General features: G+C 31.3%; 1 protein-coding gene across 1 annotated transcript in view; it reads right to left on the reverse strand.

Annotated features, from left to right (window-relative positions):
- Positions 1–22,468, reverse strand: part of LOC107437384 (uncharacterized) — a 44,243-nt gene extending 21,775 nt beyond the window's left edge. The window contains exons 1-4 of the mRNA XM_043053511.3: positions 22,164–22,468; positions 17,395–17,625; positions 14,697–14,834; positions 5,154–5,258 (exon numbers count right to left, since the gene is read on the reverse strand). Of these exons, the coding sequence (XP_042909445.2) occupies positions 5,154–5,258; positions 14,697–14,834; positions 17,395–17,625; positions 22,164–22,335 (646 nt within the window). The 5' untranslated portion in view covers positions 22,336–22,468. The remainder of the gene's footprint in view (positions 1–5,153; positions 5,259–14,696; positions 14,835–17,394; positions 17,626–22,163) is intronic.
- Positions 22,469–24,238: the final 1,770 nt, after the last annotated feature.

Genomic DNA, 24,238 nt, shown 5'->3' on the forward strand with positions numbered 1-24,238 from the left:
GTAGATATTGTTAAATAATTAAAAAAGAATAGAATTACTCCTCCCGAAAACAAGTTAAAACTGAAATGGCTTTTCTATCAACTTTTCCGTATAGCTTTCACCCATGCAATTGCTATAATTAAAATCTAAGAAATTCAAATTACAAAAATTCAGTAAAAAAGAATTAAATTAGCAACTTTTTCCAGCATAATTCTTTTAGTTTACTTTCCACAGAATCTAATTCTTCGTTTTAGTTTCATATGTGAATAATGTGCAAGTTAAATCATGGTGGCAGTTACAATTGCGTAATTAAATTGATTAAATAAAATGAAAATGAAATGAGTTTTTACCAATTTTTACATTTTAAGTCCCCCTTAGCATTCCTGAAAATTAATGAGGAGACATTTTTACATATATCCAGACCTCTATTGACTTTGCTTTGAAACTTTTATTTATTTATTTTTCTTATATTGGAATCAGATTGCTACTAACGGACTAATATTAAAACTAAAGTGTAACTAAAAGACCAATATTAAAACTGATGTCTTATACAGGGTTGAAAGCGAGAAAAGGTTGGTAGTAAAATCCTTCAGTTATAGCTAGTTTTTGGGAGGAGTTTACTAATTTTTTTTTTTAATTATTCAACAATATCTACTTTATCTTGGAAAAGAAGTAGTTTCATATATATGCTAAAATTATAAAAGAAATCTTGATAGTTACAGATATTTTATTTTTTTCGAAAAAAATGCTGCAATGAAATGTCTTACGTACCAGTTTTTTCTCTTTTCCGTCTTGCTATATAAGGGCTTTCTTATAAAAGGAATAATATTATCACACAACTCTACTCAAGGAGATCTCCCCATCCCAATGATGATTTTCACTTCAAAACTCAAGATTTACTTCTTTAAGGACTTGATTTGTTGTTACTAAATACTACAACTTCAATGATATTTAAGACCTTCTAGAATACGACAAAACAGATTCGATGAATCGGTTAGTGGGGCTTCGCGCCAAACGCCGAGATAACCCCAATATCCAGCATCCAGGAATAATATTAGATTTGAAGAGTTATAAAAGGAATGATATTAAAATTAAAGTCTTGAACTCCACGCGGTACTCCACTCTAAGTCCTTGATTCTCTCCACTTTGTGAGTCCTTGATTTAGAGGATTTTAATTACACCTATTTTTATCCGAAATGATCGAGAGCTTCATAATAAATGGTAAACGGATTAGTAGAAAGAGGAGGTTTTTAATAAGAAAATCGAATCAAAACATTAAATAACTCTTTTGTGATATGCATTCAAAAGTTGCTTTTTAACACTAGATAGACGGCGGAGTTTAAATTTAGCAGCTCTCGTTTTTTGTTGCTCTGTATTTCGAAGAAGACGCTCAGTGGCTGAGTGGTAGCTCTTCGCGTTCCCGTGCCACAGGTCCTGGGTTTGATTCTCGGGCCGGGCAAGGTTGACTCGGCCTTTCATCCTTTCAGTGGGTCGATAAATGAGTACCAAGCATGCTTGGGAACTAAACACTAGGATTTCCGCTTTCGGCTGACAACCTGACCGGAACATCTGCTCCTGCACCCCAGAGCCCAAGGTCAAGAAAACTGAGATGGGCACAGTAGTCCTTGGCCCTCTATGGGCTGTCGTGCCACTGTGTTTAGTTTAGTATTTCGAAAAATGACTAACTGAAAGTAATGAAAAATTACTGGCTTTTCCTGCCTTGATCCTACTTAAGTGCTCACTTATATATTCAGGTATATACAGAACATTAAACTTTTAATGACGGGAGAAACCAGAGTGGCCCCTTAGATGTTTTGGTGGATATCCAGTAACCCTGGATAGTTTTGGGTATAAAATATACACTGGTTAGAATAAGGTACCCCAGTTTCATTAGAAAGCAAGGGTATGTCAACATATCTATAATTATTATTTATAAAGAAAAGTATAGAAACCTCAGAAATTAAAGTATAAGTCAAAAAGAAACTAAAGACTAAAGAAATGCCAGTCCCCTGTTTAATGAAATATTTCCGTTAGCCAAATCGAAAAAAAAACAATAGAATTTCGATGATCAAGTTTATCATATGCTTTTATTAAATTAATTACGATTATACAAGTATTTTTGGATGTCTAATTGATCGAAACTCGAACTATTAAGGAAAGGTAAAACTGGTCCCTTCAGTTTTTCTAGGTATACCGCAAGATTCAGTCTTTCTAGTATCGAATGTTATCAAATTTTTATACCTGTCAACTATCACTAATTTTGGGAAAGTGTAATGTTTTTAATTAAAGATGTGGGAAAATATACGTTTTTACTTTCTACACTTGAAAAGTGACTTTAAGCCATCACACTGAAAATAAAAGTATTTAGTACTTAAAATATTCAGTAAGCACTACTATTTCATGATAAAATAACTGCAGCTTATATACCAACGTTGAAAATATTTTACAAAGCGGTAGAAAAGTAAAGCAGAAAATATTTTTTTTAAGAAATAAAGCTATTTTTCCGAAGCATGAATAAACTAATTAACTAGTTTTCAGCATTATTTTTTCGTCATTCGTAAAACTATTTTTTTTTAAGCTTTTAATACAAAGGTTAACCGAAACTAATATATCAGGGCAGCCAACTACTATCCTTCTTTTGTATATATATATATATATATATATATATATATATATATATATATATATATATATATATATATATATATATATATATATATATATATATATATATATATATATATAAATAAATACAAGAAAACACCAAGAAAGTTAAGAAAAACAATAAGTATCATTTTTTCATCATTTTTTTTAAATAATATGTTGTTTGTTATTTTTTTACTTATTATTTCCCACCCCCTTTTTTTCATATGTCTATAATTTTTCTTTGTTTTATTCTTCATTTTGAATATATATATATATATACCGGGTGTTTATAAAGTCCCGGACCCTTTTTGATGTTTAATAACTCGTAAAATAATAAAGATAGATTCAAATTAATTACATAAATGGTTAGATAGACTCAAAAAGTTTCATGACCCTTGTAAATGAACTTCCACGTGTTCCCCCTTTGTCGCACGGAGAATATCAAGTCGATAGTCAATTTCATGCCTGGTAGCGGCAAGCATGTCGGCATCCTCAGAGGCTATTGCGGTTGTAATTCTGGCTTTTAGGTCATCAATGTTCGACACGATCCTCCTGTAAACATTGTTCTTTATAAATCCCCAAAGAAAAAAGTTCAGCGGCGTTATACCAGGTGATCTGGGTGGCCTAGGAATTGCACCTCCTCTCCCAATCCCTTTTCCTGGAAAATGGTCATTCAAAGAACTACGAACGATGATACCCCAATGAGGTGGTGCACCATCTTGTTGCAAAAAGACATGTGGCTGAAGCTCTTCTAGTTGTGAAAATAGGAAGTTTTCCAACATATCTGAGTATACGACTGATGAGACCGTCTTATCTGAAAAAAAGAAGGACCCAATGACTCGGTCGTGCATTAGGCCAAACCACACATTAACCTTCAGGGAATCCCTTAGTGTCTCACGGTATTCATGGGGGTTTTCAGATCCCCATATGCGCACATTATGGCGATTAACAATGCCAGAAACATGAAAGGTTGCTTCGTCGGAGAATATTATGCACTTCAGCAGCATCTTCTATCCTTCCATATATTCCATATATGTTGCAAACGCCATCCTCCTAGGCCTATCATCCGGTTCCAAACCTTGAACGTCGAAATTGGCATACCCAATTCTCTTGCCGCTGATTTCACAGATCTTCTAGGATTGTCTAAAAATGTCTGTCTGACACGCTCAACGTCAAAATCATTTGTGCAGGGACGTCCGCGTCAAGGGTCATGAAACTTTTTGAGTCTATCTAACCATATATGTTTTTAATTTTAATCTATCTTTATTATTTTATGAGTTATTAAACATCAAAATGGGTTCGGGACTTTATTAACACCCTGTGTATATATATATATATATATATATATATATATATATATATATATATATATATATATATATATATATATATATATATATATATATATATATATATATATATATATATATATATACACTATAACAAAGAAATCGATACACGCCTGCACACTGCCGAGTCAGATTACAGTGGTGCAAGGCTTGATCAGGCTGGAATGATGCCAACTGGGGACGTATAGTCCTTAGCGACGAATCCCGCTTCTAACTGTGTCCTGACGATCATCGAAGACGTCTTTGGAGACGCATAGGGCAGAGGAGGGATCCTGCCTTCACTATTGCACGCCACACCTGCCCTCAACAAGGTATTATGGTATGGGTGCCATTTCCTTTGACAGCCGGACCCCTTTTGTCGTCATTTGAGGTACACTTACTTCACAGCGGTACGTCGACGACATCCTAATACTTGTTTTACTACCGTTCCTTTTGCAGCACCCTGGGCTGGTTTTTCAGCAGGGTAATGCCAGACCACATACGACGCGTGTTGCTATGAACTCTCTGCAAGCTTGTCAAACCCTTCCTAGGCCTGCCAGATCACCAGATCTCTATCCCATCGAGCATGTCTGGGATATGATGGGATGGCGATTGCATCTGGCACGAAATGTTGATGACCTCGTTCGACAATTGGATCGAATTCGGCAGGAAATACCGCAAGAGACCATCCGGGAGCTTTATCGGTCCATGCCACGCCGTATGGCAGCTTGTATCCAGGCTAGAGGCGGGTCAACACCTTATTGAACTTGTTACTGTAACTCTGCAATAAATTATTCAATTGTTCTGAAATTTTAATCATTTACTATTTTTTACATTGTCTTCCTATCCACCAATTTTCGTTTCAATCGGACAACTCCTTCTTAGTGCGGCGATTTTTTTGTTATAGAGTGTATTTATTTTTTCATTTTATAGAAAAATGTTTGGTTTACAACTACTGAAAAAAATATTTTTCAAATTGATCAAGGTATGGGTTCATTGTATAAATATAGATTTTTGAAAGTTGAAAAAAATTTATAAACCGTTATATGTATATTAAATGCATTAATATAGGAGGTAATAGCTTAATTTTTAGATAATTCTTTCTACTTAAAATTTTTATTTTACTACAACTCTGTAAAAATCTTTTCTAAAGCTCATAGAAGTATGCAGTATGCAGTACAAGTTTGTATATGCACTTACTATCACAACTCCATCCATTTTGAGCATAACCATCTTTGCATTTACATATCTGATTTCCATCCTCATCAAAATCACAGGAAACAGAATCGCCAGAACAATAACACACTATTACAAAATAAACAAATTTACTAACACAGTTAACCAACAAACATCGTACTCTAAATTTCAGTAATGAAAATATATAAATTTGTCGTTATTAATGCTACTTGCTAATATCAGCAAGCCTGCTTGAAATCAACCAAATTTTTATATAGGAGGGTGCGTTTCCTGTTTTTCAGTGGCGTTCTCTATGGCTAAGATTACGATTTCAGCCACAGACGTCATAGCCCGTTTTACACTGAAGCCTCAATCATACTTCATTCATTCATTCACAAATCGTAATTTTGACCTCAACCAGAGGACGATCAATCTCCAATTCAGTACAAGTACAGTGAGAGAGATAGCTCATACGATTATATCCGCATAAAGAAGTGCTTTCTAAATTTGTATCAATACAGCCAAAGCAAAATATATCAATACATAGTGTCAGGAGCACTTAAAAAAATTGAAGCAATAATAGAACACACTAAATGAAAAATATATACGAAAAAAATATATCTAGCAAATAACGGAAAATAAAAGGTAGAGGAAATACAACGATATATTTACGCTTCCTACATCTATTTGCTCTTCTATTTTCATATTTTGTAATCTGGCAATCATGTTAACTGATTAATTCGTTACGTGCAATCTGCAAAACACATACATTGTACAGTCCGCAAAAAAAAAAAAAAAAACGAATCACCCTGAATAACTTTCGTTCTAATGATCGGATTTTCACGAACTAAGTGTCAATCTTAATGGTTCCTGGGGGTGACCTCAAATATGCTAATTAATTAGTGCTAACTATTAATTAAGTTACGAAATCAGACACAAAAACGTACTTTCTCTGAATAAACATGCATTTTTTTTTACATATTTGGATTTCTTATCTTCAAAATATAGGGGGTAGCCGCAATCTGGGAAATGTGGTCCCCATAGTTTGGTCAGGAGAGCGATTCAAAGTTCGTACCCCTTAATGTTAATTTCGCTTTTTGCGTTTTCAGTCATATTTTCAAAACTAATGAAGCAATTCAAAGAAAATTGCACCCACTCATAAAACTCATTTACCCAAAGATAATTTCATGCAAAAAATAATTTTTAATAATTATTTATTATTTTTTATTATTTAATTAAAGTGAGGATGAAAAAATATTGAATTATAAGGTATGAATTTTTTTATACCATATTAATCTACATATTTTTCAATTAAAAAATCTAAAGTTTCAACTGTTTTTATTTATTAGAAGCTGAGAAAAATTAAAATTAATTATTTTTAAAAAAATAATTTGGCGACAATAAAGAAATAACTAATTGGGGCGATTAATATTAAAATGTGATAAACTTGGGAGGAACTTGACTTCGCGCGCGTAGCGTAAAATTTCATTCATATTTTTTTCACTAATAATCGTTTGCTAATCTTTTTATTTTTATTTCTTTCACACTATAAAATACGATGTTTCTTTTTTAGTCATTTAATAATTTATTTGCAATTTAGTAAAGAATTTTGAATAAAAAACACTTTATTCAACAAATGTGTAGTTTTAAAAAAGCGTGCTTCTGATAGAATACACCAGATTGTGCTTATCTAATGTGATTATTTTTTATTTTTTTTATTTTGTTTTTCAATAACTGATACAATTTCAATAATATACATACGTATGCATAGATTTGGAATAATATATTTATCAATCTCTTGAATATATATTTTATAAATATTAATAAAAATACGTAGTCAACATTTTTAAACATCTCTCACAACATCGCAAATTTCTCAACATCTTATTATAGGGTAAACTAAACAATAAGGAACACTTAAGCGTAGCTTGCCTTTAAAAAAAATTCATAAACATTTCAAAATTTGTAATTTTAGCTAAATGATGGTTTCGACATATTTGTTATTAAATGCAAATTATGTAAAAAAATTAGATCTCTTACATAATATTGTTTTAAGCTTTTGGTGGTTTAAATAATAAGTAGTAAGATGACCAAATGAAGGAACAGTTCTTACCAGTGAATAAACACTGAATTTTCCAGAGAATGAACACTTAATTTTGATAATGTTTGATGCTCCTTAGGAATCCATAGGCCACACAAATGTCTAAAAACAAGATTTTTCTTGGAATTACGACATATAACCATAGTTAATGTGGAAATTTTTACTTTTTTTTTCAGTCATGGAATGGAAAGTAAAATATGTTTGAATACATAATTTTAAAAAAATGTTTTTCATTTTTTTCTCACAGTTTAATAGTCCGTTCTAAATTATGAATGTTTATCATTGTGTAATCTGATGATGTTTTTATTATTATTATAATTCGATCATTTTTTTGTTTAATCTTTTCCTCATATTTTTTAAGCTTTTTTTTTTAAATCTTTTTAAGTATTTTTTTCTCTTAGTCATGAGTAATTTATTTCTTTTTCCTTTGATTTAACCTTCCTCTTTTTTCCAAATTTTTGGCCAATGTAAATGTATCTTCGAAATTTCTTTTGATTTTCCAGTACCATTTCCAGAATTCCTCACTGGATAATAAATGAGAAAAAGGAGTTTCGAAGTTTGAGTAAAACCCATCTCTCATTGACTTATATCTAGTAGTTACTTATGAAACCAATCATTTTTGCAACTAACAATGCCTCAAGAGAACTTACTCAAAATCGGTTTTCAAGATACTTTCATTATTAATGTTAGTTGTCTCAGCTTCAGAGCCAAAATTTGATTATACAATTGTTCTTTTTGAAATAAATTCTTCAATATTGAGAAAAGCGCAGGCTATTGGATATTTGGGAGATTAAACTTTTCTGTCAATGTTCCTTTAAAAATTTGCAACATAGCTTGTGAGATTTCCTTCTCAAGCTTCTGAAGAAATAGCGCATCGTTACTCTCGAAGCATGTGTTTTGTTGATAAGTTGTCTTGCTCATTAACTCTTGGTGTCTGTTTTGCATGCATTTGTTACAGTCAACGTTTTTCTACATCGAATGGAAAAATATCGCATTTCATAAAAGCATTTTAACTTCATCAGTTGGTGCCTCAAATCTTATTTAAAAATGGATGTAAAATTTTCTAGACATATTGTTTTACAATTCTTTTGTTTTCAAGATCTAACGAGATTTCCAAGAATTACGTAGAAAACTAAACCAGAAAATTTGTTTTGAGGAACAAAACTTGCTCAGTTTCAAATTGATATGAGATTTATACCTATCCAGAAGAAGCAAAATTAGGAATTTGATTGCATTTTTAATTAGCCATGGGTAGAAACATTTGCAATATATTTGTAAAATGTTGCTGCTGTCATCGTTTCATTTCAAGAATAGCTTTTTCCAATGAAATATGTAGCAGGGACTGATTCTGTAATATCTCTACGAATTCTTCTGTAAGGAAAAACTACCAATGGAGGTACTTTTTCTTTCCTAGGTACTTTAGAATATAAATCCTTATAATTTTTAAGGCCGCAGATTTTTCCCGTTTAAGGGCAGTATTCAACTCTTGTTTCATTCGCATTGTAAATGCAATCACTTTATAAAAGGATGCCAGGGCTACTTCCCTCCTAAAGATTCTCTGAAGTTCTTAAAACCAGTATTTCAAATATTATTCTCTAAGGGAAGTTTTGCCTTTTGAAATTATCTTCGCATTGCACTGAGTTATCGGTGGATATCACCTTAAAAAAACTTCACCTATTTTTCACCTAGATAATTGTCTTTAAATGGATTTTTCCTACCAGTTCCCGTTAGGACATTAAAGACGGCAATAGGATAATAATTTAGCTAATTATTGGCACAAAATCCTGCAAAGATTCCATTCAAGCTTTTATTATTATATTTAGTTGTTATATTTAGTTAGTAAACATAGTTTATTAAGGAGTCTAAGGTATGATGTAATAACTAATCACTACATTTATAAAGATAAATAATAAATTAATTATTATTATAATTCTTTAAATAAATTTAGCAATTAAATTTGCATATTTAAATGAAATAGTTATAGGAACTATTCATACAACATTTAACTGAATTTTAGGAGTCCTCTATGTCGCTGAACTACTAATTATCCAAGTAAAATCATATTTCACACATACTATTCATTCACTGGGAAATCTATTCTCAAGGAAGGAACATGCCTGTTCTTCACTGGTTAGAAGTTGTTTTTTTTTATTTTTAACATAATTTTGATTTATAATATGACAAAAGGTACAAGAAAATTAAAAATTTTCTTTTATTTTCATTAACTTGAAAAAATCCCAGTAAAGGAACACTTGTTTATACATTGGTTTTTCATCGTTCTGTAATCCAGTTAATAAACACCCCCTAATCTCAGTACTTGCTTATGTTATGATGCTTAAAATAAATAAAACGTAACTTCAATGACCATATTTTGAATTCTTTTTTTCACAATGAAAAGAAACAGCATTATTATATGCAATTAATTGTAGTTTAAACGGATAACAACAAACACTGACCTTATAATTTTGTCAAAGAAACAAGGCGTTGAACAGATACTAACAAATTCAAAACTTTTTCCAGAGAAGACTCAAAGACCAGGTAACTAAATGCATTGTTAGATGACTTCCTATTGTTAGGTAGTAAGCTACTCTTACCCAGGGCTAAAGAGAATAGAAGGGCTAGTTCACTCCGCTCTTAGAGCTGAAGCTACGATTTCCCTCCTCATGACGTCACTATGTCCACAGATCTCGGAGATCGCAAGCAAAGATATGATAACTTTGCATCTTTCTCTTTGTAAAAATAAGTTAGACTTTTTCTGGTTATTAGCCTTCAAACTTTACGTAATTAACACATTATTTCCGTTCATAAACGTAGTTCAAAAAAAACTTTCTTGGTTATTATATTAAAAAAATACCATTTTAAACTTATGAAAATGTTTTGTTAGTTGGTGAAAATGACACGATAAATACTTTATTTTAAAAAGTTCAGTTTTAACTTTAACTATTAAGAAAAATGAAGGCATATATCGACACCTTTTTTATCTACATATGCTTTTATAACGATAAGTTAAGTTAAATTTAGAATCCCTGATTTTAAAATATGTCGTTAATAGCAATTTGTTCATACTTAATCATTAGGAAAGATCAACCTTAAACGCTAATTACTGAAACAAAATAATAATTTAGGTTCATAATGACATTAGAAATTTTACAATTGTTTATAGACATTTAAATTTACGATGATATAATTTATATATATTTAAATTGAAGAGAATATAATTTTCAAAAAAAATCATAAGTATTTAGAATAACTACATTAAAAAATATGTTATGAAATTAGGAAAATTTCAACTATGTACTATATATTTTGTTTATACTTTTTATTTACATTTTAATTTTCTTTGACTTTATCCATTTTTTAATTCTTTTCACCTGCCTTTCTTTACGAAGTAACGAGGCGGTTTCTATTTAGATAATGAATTTTTATAAAAGTTCTGTACGACAGAATAAACGTATTGCTGTTTTATATTAACTGCGTCATTTCGGAATCCATTCTTTACATAATTGTTCATTTACTTTAGGGAACACGCGAAAAATTATACTTTTTCCTTTTGTTTTTGTATCAGAATTTTTGCAAGTTGCAATCGCGCAAACTGGCATTTCGATAATAGTTTTAAATTCTTGTAAATTCACTGCAAAAACTGAAGAAAGTCATTATAGAAAATAACAAATGTCTTAGAATATCTCGCAAAAAGAAATGATCCAATATTAGTTAGAGCTAGTAAGGCCAAACGCTCCGTTCTTGAAGTAAAAGTGCGAGCTTTGCGCCTAAGTGACGTCACTAGAGTGACGTCGGAGGATCGGCGCGGCGAGAGATACTTCAAAGGAGTGAACCAGCCCTTCTATTCTCTTTAGCCCTGACTCTTACCAATCAGTCTAAATTAAAACGTTTAAAATCTTATTTCTAAGAAATATCTATGAAATGCTCCTTCATTTGTTGGTTCTCCCTATATCATCCTAATCTTAAAAGAAATTTCCGGATGTGTATCGCAGAACTATTTTACCAACTATTTAATAAAATTTTAAAATTCTTATTCTTTTCCATTTTACGTTTATTATTTCTTCATTAATATACTAATAATTTTTTTAGAACTTTAATTTAGATTTTCTTTAATTTAGGTTTCCTTTTCAAATTATAGTCAAGTTTTTTTTAAAGAATTATTGTCTGCTAGCTAAGAATAAAACCTTGTTAAGAAATTAAAAACATTCAGCTGTTTAAAATTATTTAATGCAAAACAGCTGATTATTTACTTAGCATACTATTTTTTTGAAAAAAGAATATAAATTATTGATTGTCTTTTTTTTTGTTTCTTGTGACTTCAATTTAGATTATCTAAAATAATGTTGATGTTTTATAAGTCACTACAAAGAGGATAAAGATACCGAACATAAAAAGCTGTGGAATACGTAGCCAATTATTTTAGTGTCTTAAAATATCTCAGTATCTTAAATGTCGTCCTACTATCTTTTTAATTATCTGACCACGTGTGATTCACTAATTATTTCATTATATCTTTTACTCTTTATGATACCAAGTAAATTTTTTTTTCTGATAATATACTAAACTATTTAGTTTAATTTTTTACTTTAGCATGATTTCCAAGATATTATTGTAGTATAATTTGTTATCAGGAAAATGCCTTATTTTGTTAATCAGGAAAAACTAAAAATTGAAATTTGTAAGGATTCCGAAGCTGTGCACACAATACACAATTTCCGACCTTATTTTAATAAAAAAAAAATTTTAAAAAAAGCGTGGCAAGTAGGCTAACATACTTTTTACAGAAACTGTGAAAACTAATTTTTCCTATATTTCGTCAAAAGAGGATAAGAATGATATTGCTCCAAGGGACCTACTCACTAATTTCGCTATTTCCAGAATGAAATCTGTTTGATCGAAACATATTATTCCTTGAAAATTACACGAGGGAAAAATTAACTTTTATTATTTATCTAAGCTTATTCCATTTATTTAATGATAGCGGTATTAAGGTTAAGGATATGCGTCGGAAGCTCCGTTTATTACTATACTATAAATGCATTAAATCATGTAGCTTGAATAATTTATTTTAAGTAAATTATTTAATAATTTTAAGCAAATAAGGGTGTAAAAATAAACTCGATCGAAATACTCCGAAAGTATACCCTGAAATATATGTAGAATAAACTTTGGAATCGATATATAAAAAATACCTTTTCAAACAACTTCGAGTAGGACGGAAACGCTAACTTGTTTAAAAAAGTTGTCCTTGTTACTATTTAATTTCGATTCCTGGTACTAGGGGACATTCCATTTTCACATTCGACTTTTGAAATTTCAATTGTAAACGGAATTTTTTTATGACCTTAAACTAAAATGTTAAGGCTTGCAGCAAAAAAAAAAATTTTTTTTTTCTGCATTAATTTCTTTACAAAGTAGTGAATTATTATTTTTTCAATCTAAGAACCTGTGCCTATAACATATGTAAAGCTTATTTTAATATCGAGTGAAATAATTTAATATGTTGTGTAACTAAATGGATAATCCCAAGAAACTGAATTGAAAATATAAAAACTTCATTGATTTAAAAAAATAATAGATGATAATAAAAATAGACATGTTTTGAGCGTCCAATAATAAAAGTCACAAGTTATCCAAGCCTGACAAGTCTTGAGAATGGGCGATTATATTTGAAAACTCGAAACATGTCGACTTTTACTTCCCTCTTCATATGTTTTGAAGCCAGTTGAATTTTTATCGTCAATTATACTGTTTTACATTTGGGTCTTGATCATTATTTTGATAAGGATTTTACACTAGTTAAAGTAAACATATGCATTTTAATATTTTATCAGGATTCATATGGTCTTTAAAAATGTAAGAACATCAATATTGTAAAAGTTATATTTAACTTAAAAATTAACATTTTGACACCAGATATTTTGAGTTAATGAAATTAAATATTTTATCTCTTAAGTTTTTGTGCCCCCATTTCAGTATCTTAAGGATCTTACGAGCTCTGTTTAAAAAGAGATAATCAGATATACATAAGAAAGCAAAAATAACCATAGTAGCAGTATTTGGTGGTAAATGTAGCTTATCGTAAATGAAGAATATGCTGTGCGACATTTTATGGTGAATTTGCGAACGTATAAGTTTCAGAATGTATCGAAACATTAGGATGCTATTTGCTAATCATCTTTATCCAAAGAAAACGATGTAACCTAAATATCTAGTAGAATGAAGCGATTTCTTAGGCAATGAATCCTACAATTTGCAACATATTATTTCAATATCTTATTCTTAAACATAACATATTTCAATCTTTTTAAAATGCCACTAAACATTCAGCAATTCCTTGAGTTATAGAAAAAAGAAATATCGTAAATTATAGAAAGCCTTGTGAATGTGCATTAGAATTATTATACAATCTACATTTTATTTTTCAAGCACTTTTTTTTTCTTCAAATTTTCTTGCCTAGAAGACTCGATTAAAACTGTAAGAATGATTATCCCTACAATTTTGTATATAGCTATAATAAGTTATGCTCATTTTATTTTAGTATAAAATCCTCGAATAAATATAGTAAAAACAGTGTAATCTAAACAATATCAGATAAAAAGTTCATGTATTTAAATTCTGAAAACTATCATAAATAATTTATAAATCGATTCAAATTTACTTTTCAAAGGAAATTAAAATAATATTTTTTTTTGCTTTTTGGACAGAAATCCCCTAAAAAAATTGTTTATGGCCTGGAAACTTCGAGATATTTTCTATTAACAATAAATTAAGCCCCTCCGAGCAATCACTGAACATTATTTCAATTTTTTTACTATCAGAGTTTGGTTGCGTAGCAACCTAGTAAAATTAAGCACTCCTCTTTTGAATTAGTCAATGGGTTATCTTAAAATATTTATTTGCGCAGGCGACTTTTTTTGGCGGTTTTCTGGACTATCGCCAAATATATAAACATTTATTGCGGCCCAATTTACCACCCAATTTTTTTAAAATTTTGTCTACCCCCACTAATTCAAGGGTTTAGATTCCAAATATGTAAAAAAAATTATATGTTTATTCAGAGAAAGTACGTTTTTGTGTCTGATTTCGTAACTTAATTAATAGTTAGCACTAATTAATTAACATATTTGAGGTCACCCCCAGGAACCATTAAGATTGACACTTAGTTCGTGAAATTCCGATCATTAGAACGAAAGTTATTCAGGGTGATTCGTTTTTTTTTTTGCGGACTGTACATAAATTTTTTTATAGCACTAAAATTGAACTACTGTCGCAACTGTATATTTGACGCTATTTTTACCGAGGACAAGCACTGAAACATTTTTGCCACATGACCAGCACACAACCACCGTCCGTTTGGTTGACCTTTATTCGAGCAATTAGTTTTAGGGAGCCGCGACGTTGATTAGTTTGAAAACCCTTTGAATAATGCCATAACATTAAAGATGAAACTTTTAAAACTTACATTCACACATTTTCTTCTTAGGATTGAATTTGTAACGTGGCATGTCACATGTGCAGGCTTTTTTACTTTGAATGAATTCACACTTCACTGATCCCGTGCACCATGGTTGTCCTTCTTTGCAATCATCACACCGACACTCTTAAAAGAAGAAAAAAAAACGATTTAATTCATGAATTTTAAATTCATAAATCCTGTAAGAAATAGTTATGTGGACTTCATAAATGCAAATTTGCATGGCCGTTGAGAATGATTTCACTTCGAATTTCACTATCTGGTCAGAAGTATCCAATGCTAATAATAATGAACTCTTAAGGTGACCGTAGGGTTTACTTTTGACCAGATAGAGTAAAAATTAAGGATATAGGAACTCTCTAACAATTACACTTACTTTTAAATTCAATAGCAAATTTAATAAATATGTACAGTGCAGAAAAAAATAAACATACTACCCGGAATAACTTTTGATCTAATGATGTGGTTTTCACGTTCTAGGACTCAATCTTAATTTTTCGAAAGGGTGATCTCAAATATGCTCATAATCAGTGCAGACGATATTTTAAGCGACTAAATCATTCACAAAACTCACTTTCTCTGAAAAAAACGTACCTTTTTTCGACGGATTCGGATTTCTGACCCCAAAATAAAAGGGATACCGCGATCTTTAAAAATACAACTTTTTTAAATGATTTCTCGGGAGCTATTCGACCGACTTCACTCACAGTTTGAAATTGCATGCTTTAAAATTATGTAAAAAATGCGTACCTTAAAACTTTCGTAACTATTATATAAAAAAGAAAGTATAAAAAAGAAAAATATTTGAAAAAAGTTATTTTTGTATGGTTCGTTTATTCAATTATCTTTGAATAAACGAATTTTATAATTGTTTGCAACGATTTTTCAATTCGCTTAAAAAGCAATAAATAGAATAATAAAAAAACAAAATTAATATTAAGAGGGTCCAAATTTTGGACCGCCTTCCTGACCAAACTATTGTAATCGTATTTTCCAAATTACGAGCACCTTCTTTATCTTGGGGATCAGAAATCCAAGACCATCGAGAGAAAAAAGTTATGTTCATTCAGAGAAAGTACGTTTTTGTGTCTGATTTCGTAACTAATTAGCATATTTGAGGTCCCTTCTTTGAATCATTAAGAATGAGTCCTAGGATGTAAATATCCGATCTGTTGATCAAAAGTTATTCAAGGTGTGTCGTTCAATTTTTACACACAGTATAATATTAGTGATATAGTTCAAGAGTTATAGTATTACATATGCTTGAATCACGGATTTGTCGAGGTAGATAAAACAATTTAAGATTTAACCTTAAAATCTTTGCTTACGGTGTACCATGCTGCACCATCACATGTGGTCCACATGTTGTATGCAAAAGGTGAAAATTATTATTTACGCGTGGCAGTATAAATATTGATTCAACAAAGAAATGATTCAAATCAGCATTACTTTAACAAAATTTTATTTAAAACTGAGCATGTGGAGAAAGCTTTTATCTACTTTATATAGTATGTTTCATTATTTTTCTTTTAAAAAAAACACTTAGGGTATATTTGCGATTTAACAATAGCTTTTAAGCGATTAAATGTAAGATCTTTAATTACATCATTCACTAATTGGAATAAAGTAAAAGACCTTTAATTAAATCGCTCATTAAGTATATTTTTATCGATTAATTTTTATTAAATCGCTTTTATTAGATTTGAGTCGTTCTTCCGGTATTTCCAATAATTCAATTTAGGACTTGAAGAAAGCTTATTGAAAGTATACTGACCTAAATTTACAGCTTATATAAGCTTTAAGCCCTAGGTCTTTAACGTGGGCGCTTTTACCCCTGGTAGACATTCTAGAAAACTAGGAGGTAGAAAAGCTTGGTAGAAGATGTATAAGAACTTGCACGCAGAACAACATTTTTTAAATGCTGAGTAAATTTTTTACTTAATAGTTTCGTATGTATCAAAAATTCAATACATCATTAACTTTGTATTAAATACATGTATAATTTATTGATTATTATTAATATTGCGTATATATAATATGTGCAACACAAAAAGCTTCAATTAATCTACTTATGTTATTTCTTTTCTGTAAAACCTTTCCTTAATTTATTATTCAAAACGAAATGCTTTCTCATACTTTTAAATTAACATCCAGTTCTTTACTCTATTTTTGGCTCAACTGTGCATAATTAAAAATAAGACATTTTTCCCTTAACTCTTGGTGGGAATCGCGTGACCTATTTAATAAACTAATTGTTATTACTAAGATTTCTTTCTTTCCCTAAATTGAGACACTTTACGGATTTTCTTTGCAAGATTTTCCCTAACATATAGACTGAAGCAGGTTGAAATCGTGGCTTTTTCTCTCTGGTCCTTCATCTGAAAATGATTAAATTGAATTAAATTGCTCATTTTTGAAATTCTCTGCCTGTTTTCCTGCTCTTGACCAACTGCCTTCATTTTATTTATATATATATATATATATATATATATATATATATATATATATATATATATATATATATATATATATATATATATATATATATATATATATATATATATATATATATATATATATATAATACATCCATTTTGAGTTTTTAATTGCTCTTCGGTTTTGAAACGTAATCTAAAAATAAAGATTAATTGCAGACAAAATTTTAAGAAAGCGAAGAAACTCTCACCTTTGCATTTATTTTCGTCATAGTCGAATTCATATCCCCATGGGCATTTACAAAATGCTTTGAAATTCCTCTTGTCAAAATCACAGGAGGCATTTTTGTCTTTATTGCAACTTAGATCGCTGCAGCCATTGATTGTTTCACACGATGGTCCACTAGTTCCAGGCAAACATATGCACTCATCGTTGTAGCATGATGCACCATTATTACACGAGTTTGTGCTGTTGCATTTAGCTATAAAATATTAAAACCAAAACCTAATGTAAAAATTTACAAACTTTAACTTATTACATAGTTTTTAAAGGCATTTTAAAAATTCCGCCATTGCATATGATAGTTGTTTTCTTAGGCAAATTAGGAAGTATGGGAACTATTATATATTTAACTCAGGTACTGTATACGGAACCTAGTCATCACTTTAGGCAAGAAAAGTATAAAAAATATTATTTGGGGGCTATCAATCATAAAAAAAGAAACATCTAATTATTTTTTTTAGTCTTTTTTTTCTTGAGAGTAAGTAAATATCAAGGTGTCTAACCACGGTCGTTAAAGTTTTCCTGATCATTATTCCAAATTCAATGATTTAACAAGGATGCCACAGGCGACTAAAAATGCAAAAAATAGTTGCCAATAAAAAGCAGAAATCTGTTAAAAGAGAATAAAGTTAGCAATTTTTTTCAGCATTTTTATATCAGTTTACTATTAAAGGTGAGCCGACCGGCCTGTGTAGGGATCAGGGAACTGGGCTTGAATCAGAAAGGTTTCGGGTTTGAATCCCGGTCACGGCATGGATGTTCGTTCCTTTTCTGTACTATCTGTCCTTAGTGTAGGAGCAACGTTGGCCCACCTTGTATGGTGCCCCTGAAAGAGTGGCCAACAAAACTACCCTTCAGATACCTGTATGACGAAAGGTCATTCTCCATGTGGGCATTGAGAAAAAAATTCAAAAGCTATTGCAGAAAGAAACAGTGGGGAACAAAAGATGATGCGAAAAGGCAACAAGCTGAAAAGGCATACCGTCGTAGTGATGAAGTTTGCTGTGCTTGGAGATGTTGACTTGCACTCAAGTAGAAAAACATAGGAGATGCAATTTCCTATGACTGAATACCCAAAGGTAAACAGCTAAAAAGACGAGTAGAACCACTATGTTCCGTCATGCTTTGCTGATGTTGCCTTTCTTAGGCAGAAGAAATCTGACGATCTCGACTACCTCAGGGTAAATAAAAAGACTTTTTAAGTCTTGGCAAGTCATGATGCCTTATCCCGAGTGGTATTAGGCCTTTTCTGTAGCTGCGCTTTAACACGTTCACGCCGGGAAAAGTGAAAATACTGATACGGGAAAAAGAGAAATTTCTAAAAGAAGAACTATTACAAAATTAGATAATATTCGGGAGGAGTTAATCTATTCTGAACAATAACAATTCACTGTAAGAAAATTTATCACGGCGAAGAAACAATTCAATATAAAAATTTCATCCGTTAAAAACAATTGGTAGTTATGGATTTTTATTATACCCGGGAAAAAAAACTAAAAAATGAAATTTATTTGTTACCAGTTTTTACTCCGGTGCGCTGCCAAGATGAGACGATCTAGCGTGACCCACCGGTGGGTCACACCGGCGTGAACGTGTTAATCTGATCTCCCTGGCAGTGAAGTTAGCTGGATGAGGCTAACCTCAGTTACAACACAAGGTAAGCTCGGATTGGTTCTTAGTGCAGGAGTAGGGTCCCGATGAATTTCAAGCGATGAATTTCGTGATTTTGCGTTGCTGTTCCTCAACGCATGACCGAACATTTAGCAACGGTAGGTAGCATTTGGGATTGTCGCCAGCCACCATCTGTATTTTTCCATGGTGATGGAGTTTCTCTCGCTATTGTTGAGGTTGTAGATACTCCTGTGGTGATCAGTGTTTTCTAGGATGACAAGAAAAATTGGGAGATCCACGTAACATAGAGGTTCATGGATTTTGCCGATTCCTCTCCTGAACTTAGCTATTTTGGTGCAATTCTTTCACAGGAAATCTCGCCAGGCTTCAGTCTTGAAGTCGGATGCAGCGATGCCAACTGCTCCGGACACGCCAAAATAATTAAGAAAACGGTAAATAACTTCAAACTAAATTTTGCAAATATTTAAATATTTTTTCTTGCTTTTTAAAAGGTATAGCATGACTTAAATAACATAAAGTGGTGAATTACATAAGCCTACGAATTATTTAGAAATAGTGGTGGATAAAAAATTACTAAATTGAATTTATTTAACTAAGAATCACAATTGATAAACCACCACTTTAAAATATATATTTGCTGTCAGGAGCAAGTTGGTATCTCTGCGGATAACTCTTTGAAAATAACTTTCAAATTTTTATTCGTGATTTCACAAAAAAAAATTTCAGTTTAAATATTAATTATTTATAATGTATGCCATGGTGGTAGTTATCATTGAATAATTAAATATATTAAATAAATATATCAGCAAGAGCAAGAGGGGGCATTTTCCGTAGAGTTTAATATTTAATTTAGCTATAAGTTATACAAATCTTTTATTGAGTCTGACATTTTCAATAGTAATTAGTTTTCAAAAAGAAGTGTTAATTAACAGAGTCATCAGTATTTTGTCTTCGGAGCATGTAGAGTAAAAACCAAACCTTCGTCAATAATCTATTATGGTAGCTCCAATGCTTTAATTTTACGTTTTATTAAATGAAGGCAAAATTACCAAAAATTCCAAAATCGTTAGTTTTTGATTATCAACTGCTTTATAAAATATTATACAAAAAGGGCAGGAAACTATTCTTCCTATATTCTTTTTCTCGGCTTAGAAACTGACTGTATATCATAATTGCTAAAAAAATTATTTGTAATTGATATTTTATTTTTCCCAAAAACTAACTGTAATAAAATTATTTTCTTACATGTTTTTTTGCTTTTTTCCGTGTTGAAATGTATGTTAAAGTGACAATTCTGGTAAATCGTAGGTTACCGGTAAAACCGAGCTTTTACCAAAGCGGCTTGGTGAAAGTCTGAAACATGCCTTAATGTTATTACGCCTTATTACCAGGCATTCTCAGAAAAGCCTAAGAGTTATCTAGTCACTTTGGTAAATCCTAGATATTACCTGTAAAACCTCGAATTTACCAGACTTCAGGCATTTTTAGTAGCATATACATATTAGCTTTCAGTTCCATTTTTAGTGCCGCGAGCAGTCCCAGATGCCTAGCTGAAGGTACGGGAACCTATTTTTAGTATAATGAGCAAAGCGATGGTAACAAAGTAGGCAATAATTATTTTATCTATGCAAATGCTGCACATTAAGTAAAGGCACTGGTTCCCAATTTTTCGGTTTTTCTGGAAGATTTTATTTTCATAATTAAAGTGGTATCAATGCTCATGTTATTACGTTAAACTTTCGGAATTTTAATAAATATAAATGAGTTTTACTATCACTTCATGTAAATACATACAACAAATGTAAAAAGCATAGTTGGCTTTACGGCAACAAATTTCTAACTCGTCCAAATATAATCCATCCATCATGATTATATAAGTAGTTGTAGTGGAACATTATGTGGTCAGCAGACTGTGTGGTGCCGACCGGCCTGTGTAGGGGGCAGGGAACTGTCCTTGTATCAGAAAGGTCCTGGGTTCGAATCCCGGGCGAGGCATGGATGTTTCTTTCTCTCTCTCTGTGTTCTATGTCCTTTCTCCTTTGTGTGTGAATGTAACCCACCCTATAAACGGGTTGTGGTTGTGTGAATGGCGTGGCAAAAGTCGAATTCCTGGCCATAGATGGCGCCACTGAAAAAAAACAGGAACAATCGCACCCCCCACTGCCTAAACAGGCATGTGGCAAAAAAAAGACTGTGTGGTGGCTGTTATTAGAGTTTAAGAGCCCTGCTTGAGTAAATAAAACTAATGAAAATTATAAGGAGCATCTTGCTCTAAACTATGTGTGGTTGAATTTCGCTTGAAGGTCAACGTGGGGAAGCGCTTGATCAGGTTTTCTGTATTGCAATTGAATTTGATGCTTTGAATGGATCTGTAAATAATTATTTATGTTGATAGTTGTGATATGAGGCGTCGGATGTGAAGTGAACAGCTATTGGTCTAAATTTTACATCTTTTTAATTTTACTTTGGTGACCGGCACTGAGTTTGTTCGTAGAGTCACGGAGGTCAACGGTAACCGGCGAAGCCAAGATTAATAGAAATACATAATTCGAGTAAATGTTTAATTTTTTTAATAATATTATCGTTACTAAAATGGTTTGAAGAAATTAATGCAATATCGAACACGCCACACAAAAATAGTTTAAAAATACTTAGCGATGCCAGCTTGCTCCGGACAGCGAATAAATATTTTCAAGTGGTAGTTTATCAATTGTGATTTTTTGTTAAATAAATTTAATTTAGTAGATTTTTGTTCACCTCTATTTCTAAACAATTCGTTGGCTTATATAATTCACCGCTTTTTTCAGATTTGTCATGCTAAACCTTTTGAAAAACAAGCATAATCTGTCTAATATTTTCAAATTTTGTTTGTAGTTATTTACAGTTTGGTCAGACGGGCAAGCCATGTAAAATTAGCACGGCATTCAACGTGTTAATCTAGATTCTTTTCGATATTGCTTTGAATTTCTTTTTAACACATACTAATGTATAAGTTCTTCAGCTAAATTTTAAACATAAAGTCAATCAAAGAAATTTTTTACAATAACAATATTGAATACAATATTTTCAATTCTTACAAAACTGAAATGAAGAAAGAGCACTTACCGTTTAAAGTTCCATACTTAATCTTATCATATATGTCTTCATCGTTTATTATCAAAAGTTGTTTTCCTTCTAAATCGTCACATTTTATATCGGTACACTTAATTTTTGGTAAAACGAAACACAAAATAACGATACTAATATGTTTCAGAAATACTGCAATTTTCCACATCATTATAATTTTGATAAGATGAGTTAAATAAGAGTCATGGTTATTAGGTTAAACTGAATTTTGATAATTGTTTCTTTTATTTTATATGAACAAAAAATAACACCTACTTATAATCGCTGATAATAAAAGATAAAAAGATCGGTGAAATTATCTGATAATGTTTATCATTTGACGCAAAAAAGTTAATTTCATTGAAAGGGTTTTATCAATGAATAGAGACGACAGCGAAGAAGGAGTTAATTTCGGTGTTTTGAACTATAATACTTTTCCAATTTGTTACAAACTTAACAATTTAATTTAAAGCTTGTACTTGTTTACCAGATAACAGGTTTTTTCAGGCTCAAAAAGTAGTAGTAGTGGTAAAAAGTAAAAGTAGTCTGGCTCAAAAATAGTCGAAGTAGTAAAAGTTGTAAGCAAAAGTAGTAGAGTAGCTCTGAAAGTAGTGAAAGTAGTAATCAAAAAGTAAAAGTTCAGAAGTAAAGCAATGAAACAAGCACCAATATTTTAATACATTAATGACCACGAATATTATATTTTATAAAATATAAAAAAATACTCAAAAATTTGATCGACATACTCAGGGGAGGGATTAAATGCATCGAGAAGAGAAAAACATGATCGGAAACGTCTTCATTCGCCGATAGGTGGTGCTGTTCACAAAAGCATTGGATGAAAGAGATCTACATTGCCACAGTCATTTGAGCTGTCATCGCTCGTAGAGGAGTAGGCAACGTTTTACGAAAATGGAGCTGGCAGATATGCACATGATCTACGGATTGACAGAAGGAAATGCACAGACAACTAAAAAAATTGTATTGCGAAAATAGCAGCAAAAAGATTGTATTGTGAAAGTTACACCCGGGAAGATGCACTGGAACCCCGGATGTTTATTGATTTACATCACAATTTCATAGCTGCCAACTCTTCCGGTTTTCCCGGAAGATTTTATTTTCATATTTAAAGTACTAGCGAAATTCATGTTATTTCACTAAACTTTTTGAATAATAATAAAAACTTTAAATCAGTTTGACCACCACTACATATAAATAATTACAACAAATATATAAAAGCGTATTAGTCCTTACGATAGCGTATTTCTACCTGATTAAAATATAAATATATTTTTGAGGAAGATAGTTTTTCCGTAATTGTTTTACTACCACTTGGAAAATCCATTCTCGCAAAGAGTGAATGTTGGCTGGTATGCAATTTGTATAAATATGAATCATTACATGGTACTAGGCATAGTGAGGGTGCGCCAGCGCCACGAGTGACTCATAGAACAAAATGTGTTGTATACAGATCGAAAGAATCTGATTACTAGCGTACTCGCGTAGCTGCTGACTTAAAATAATCTTAGAGTAGCGTTCATTGTGCTTATTAACATAAATGCTCACACCCATACCATCCTCAAAAAGAAACCATTCTCAAGAGGTTTTTCTTTTTTATAACATACAAAAAGCAGAACTTGTTAAGTTATAGTGTTATAGAATAGGTTGAACATCTTTCCTTTTTTGGAAGATCATCTAACTAATGAGGCAAACATAAACATTCAAACACCAACAGTTAAGAGGTTCCGCCTCAAACCGGTTGTAAACTTCCTTGCGTAATTGAGGTACGACTTAGGTAATTTTTTTCCGTCGCACGAACTGGAGATGATCAATGACAATGATCTATGGATGGGTGATCGTGTAAAGCTAAGGGTGGTGGCGCTAGTGGTTAAATTGCTCTCGCAAGATTTCCGGATTACTGCTTCCGATATATTTTTACGCCGCAGATTGAAAAAACGCGTCATCATATTATTGCAGTATTTCACATGTACCGAGTTCTTTCTTTCAGCCTTTAAACTTCAGCATTATCATATTAATATTATAATCATTCTAATTAGGCTAACTTAAAAAGATAT

This window comes from Parasteatoda tepidariorum, chromosome 5, assembly GCF_982258835.1.
Source record: "Parasteatoda tepidariorum strain Cologne lab strain chromosome 5, Ptep-v5.0, whole genome shotgun sequence".
NCBI lineage: Eukaryota > Metazoa > Arthropoda > Arachnida > Araneae > Theridiidae > Parasteatoda > Parasteatoda tepidariorum.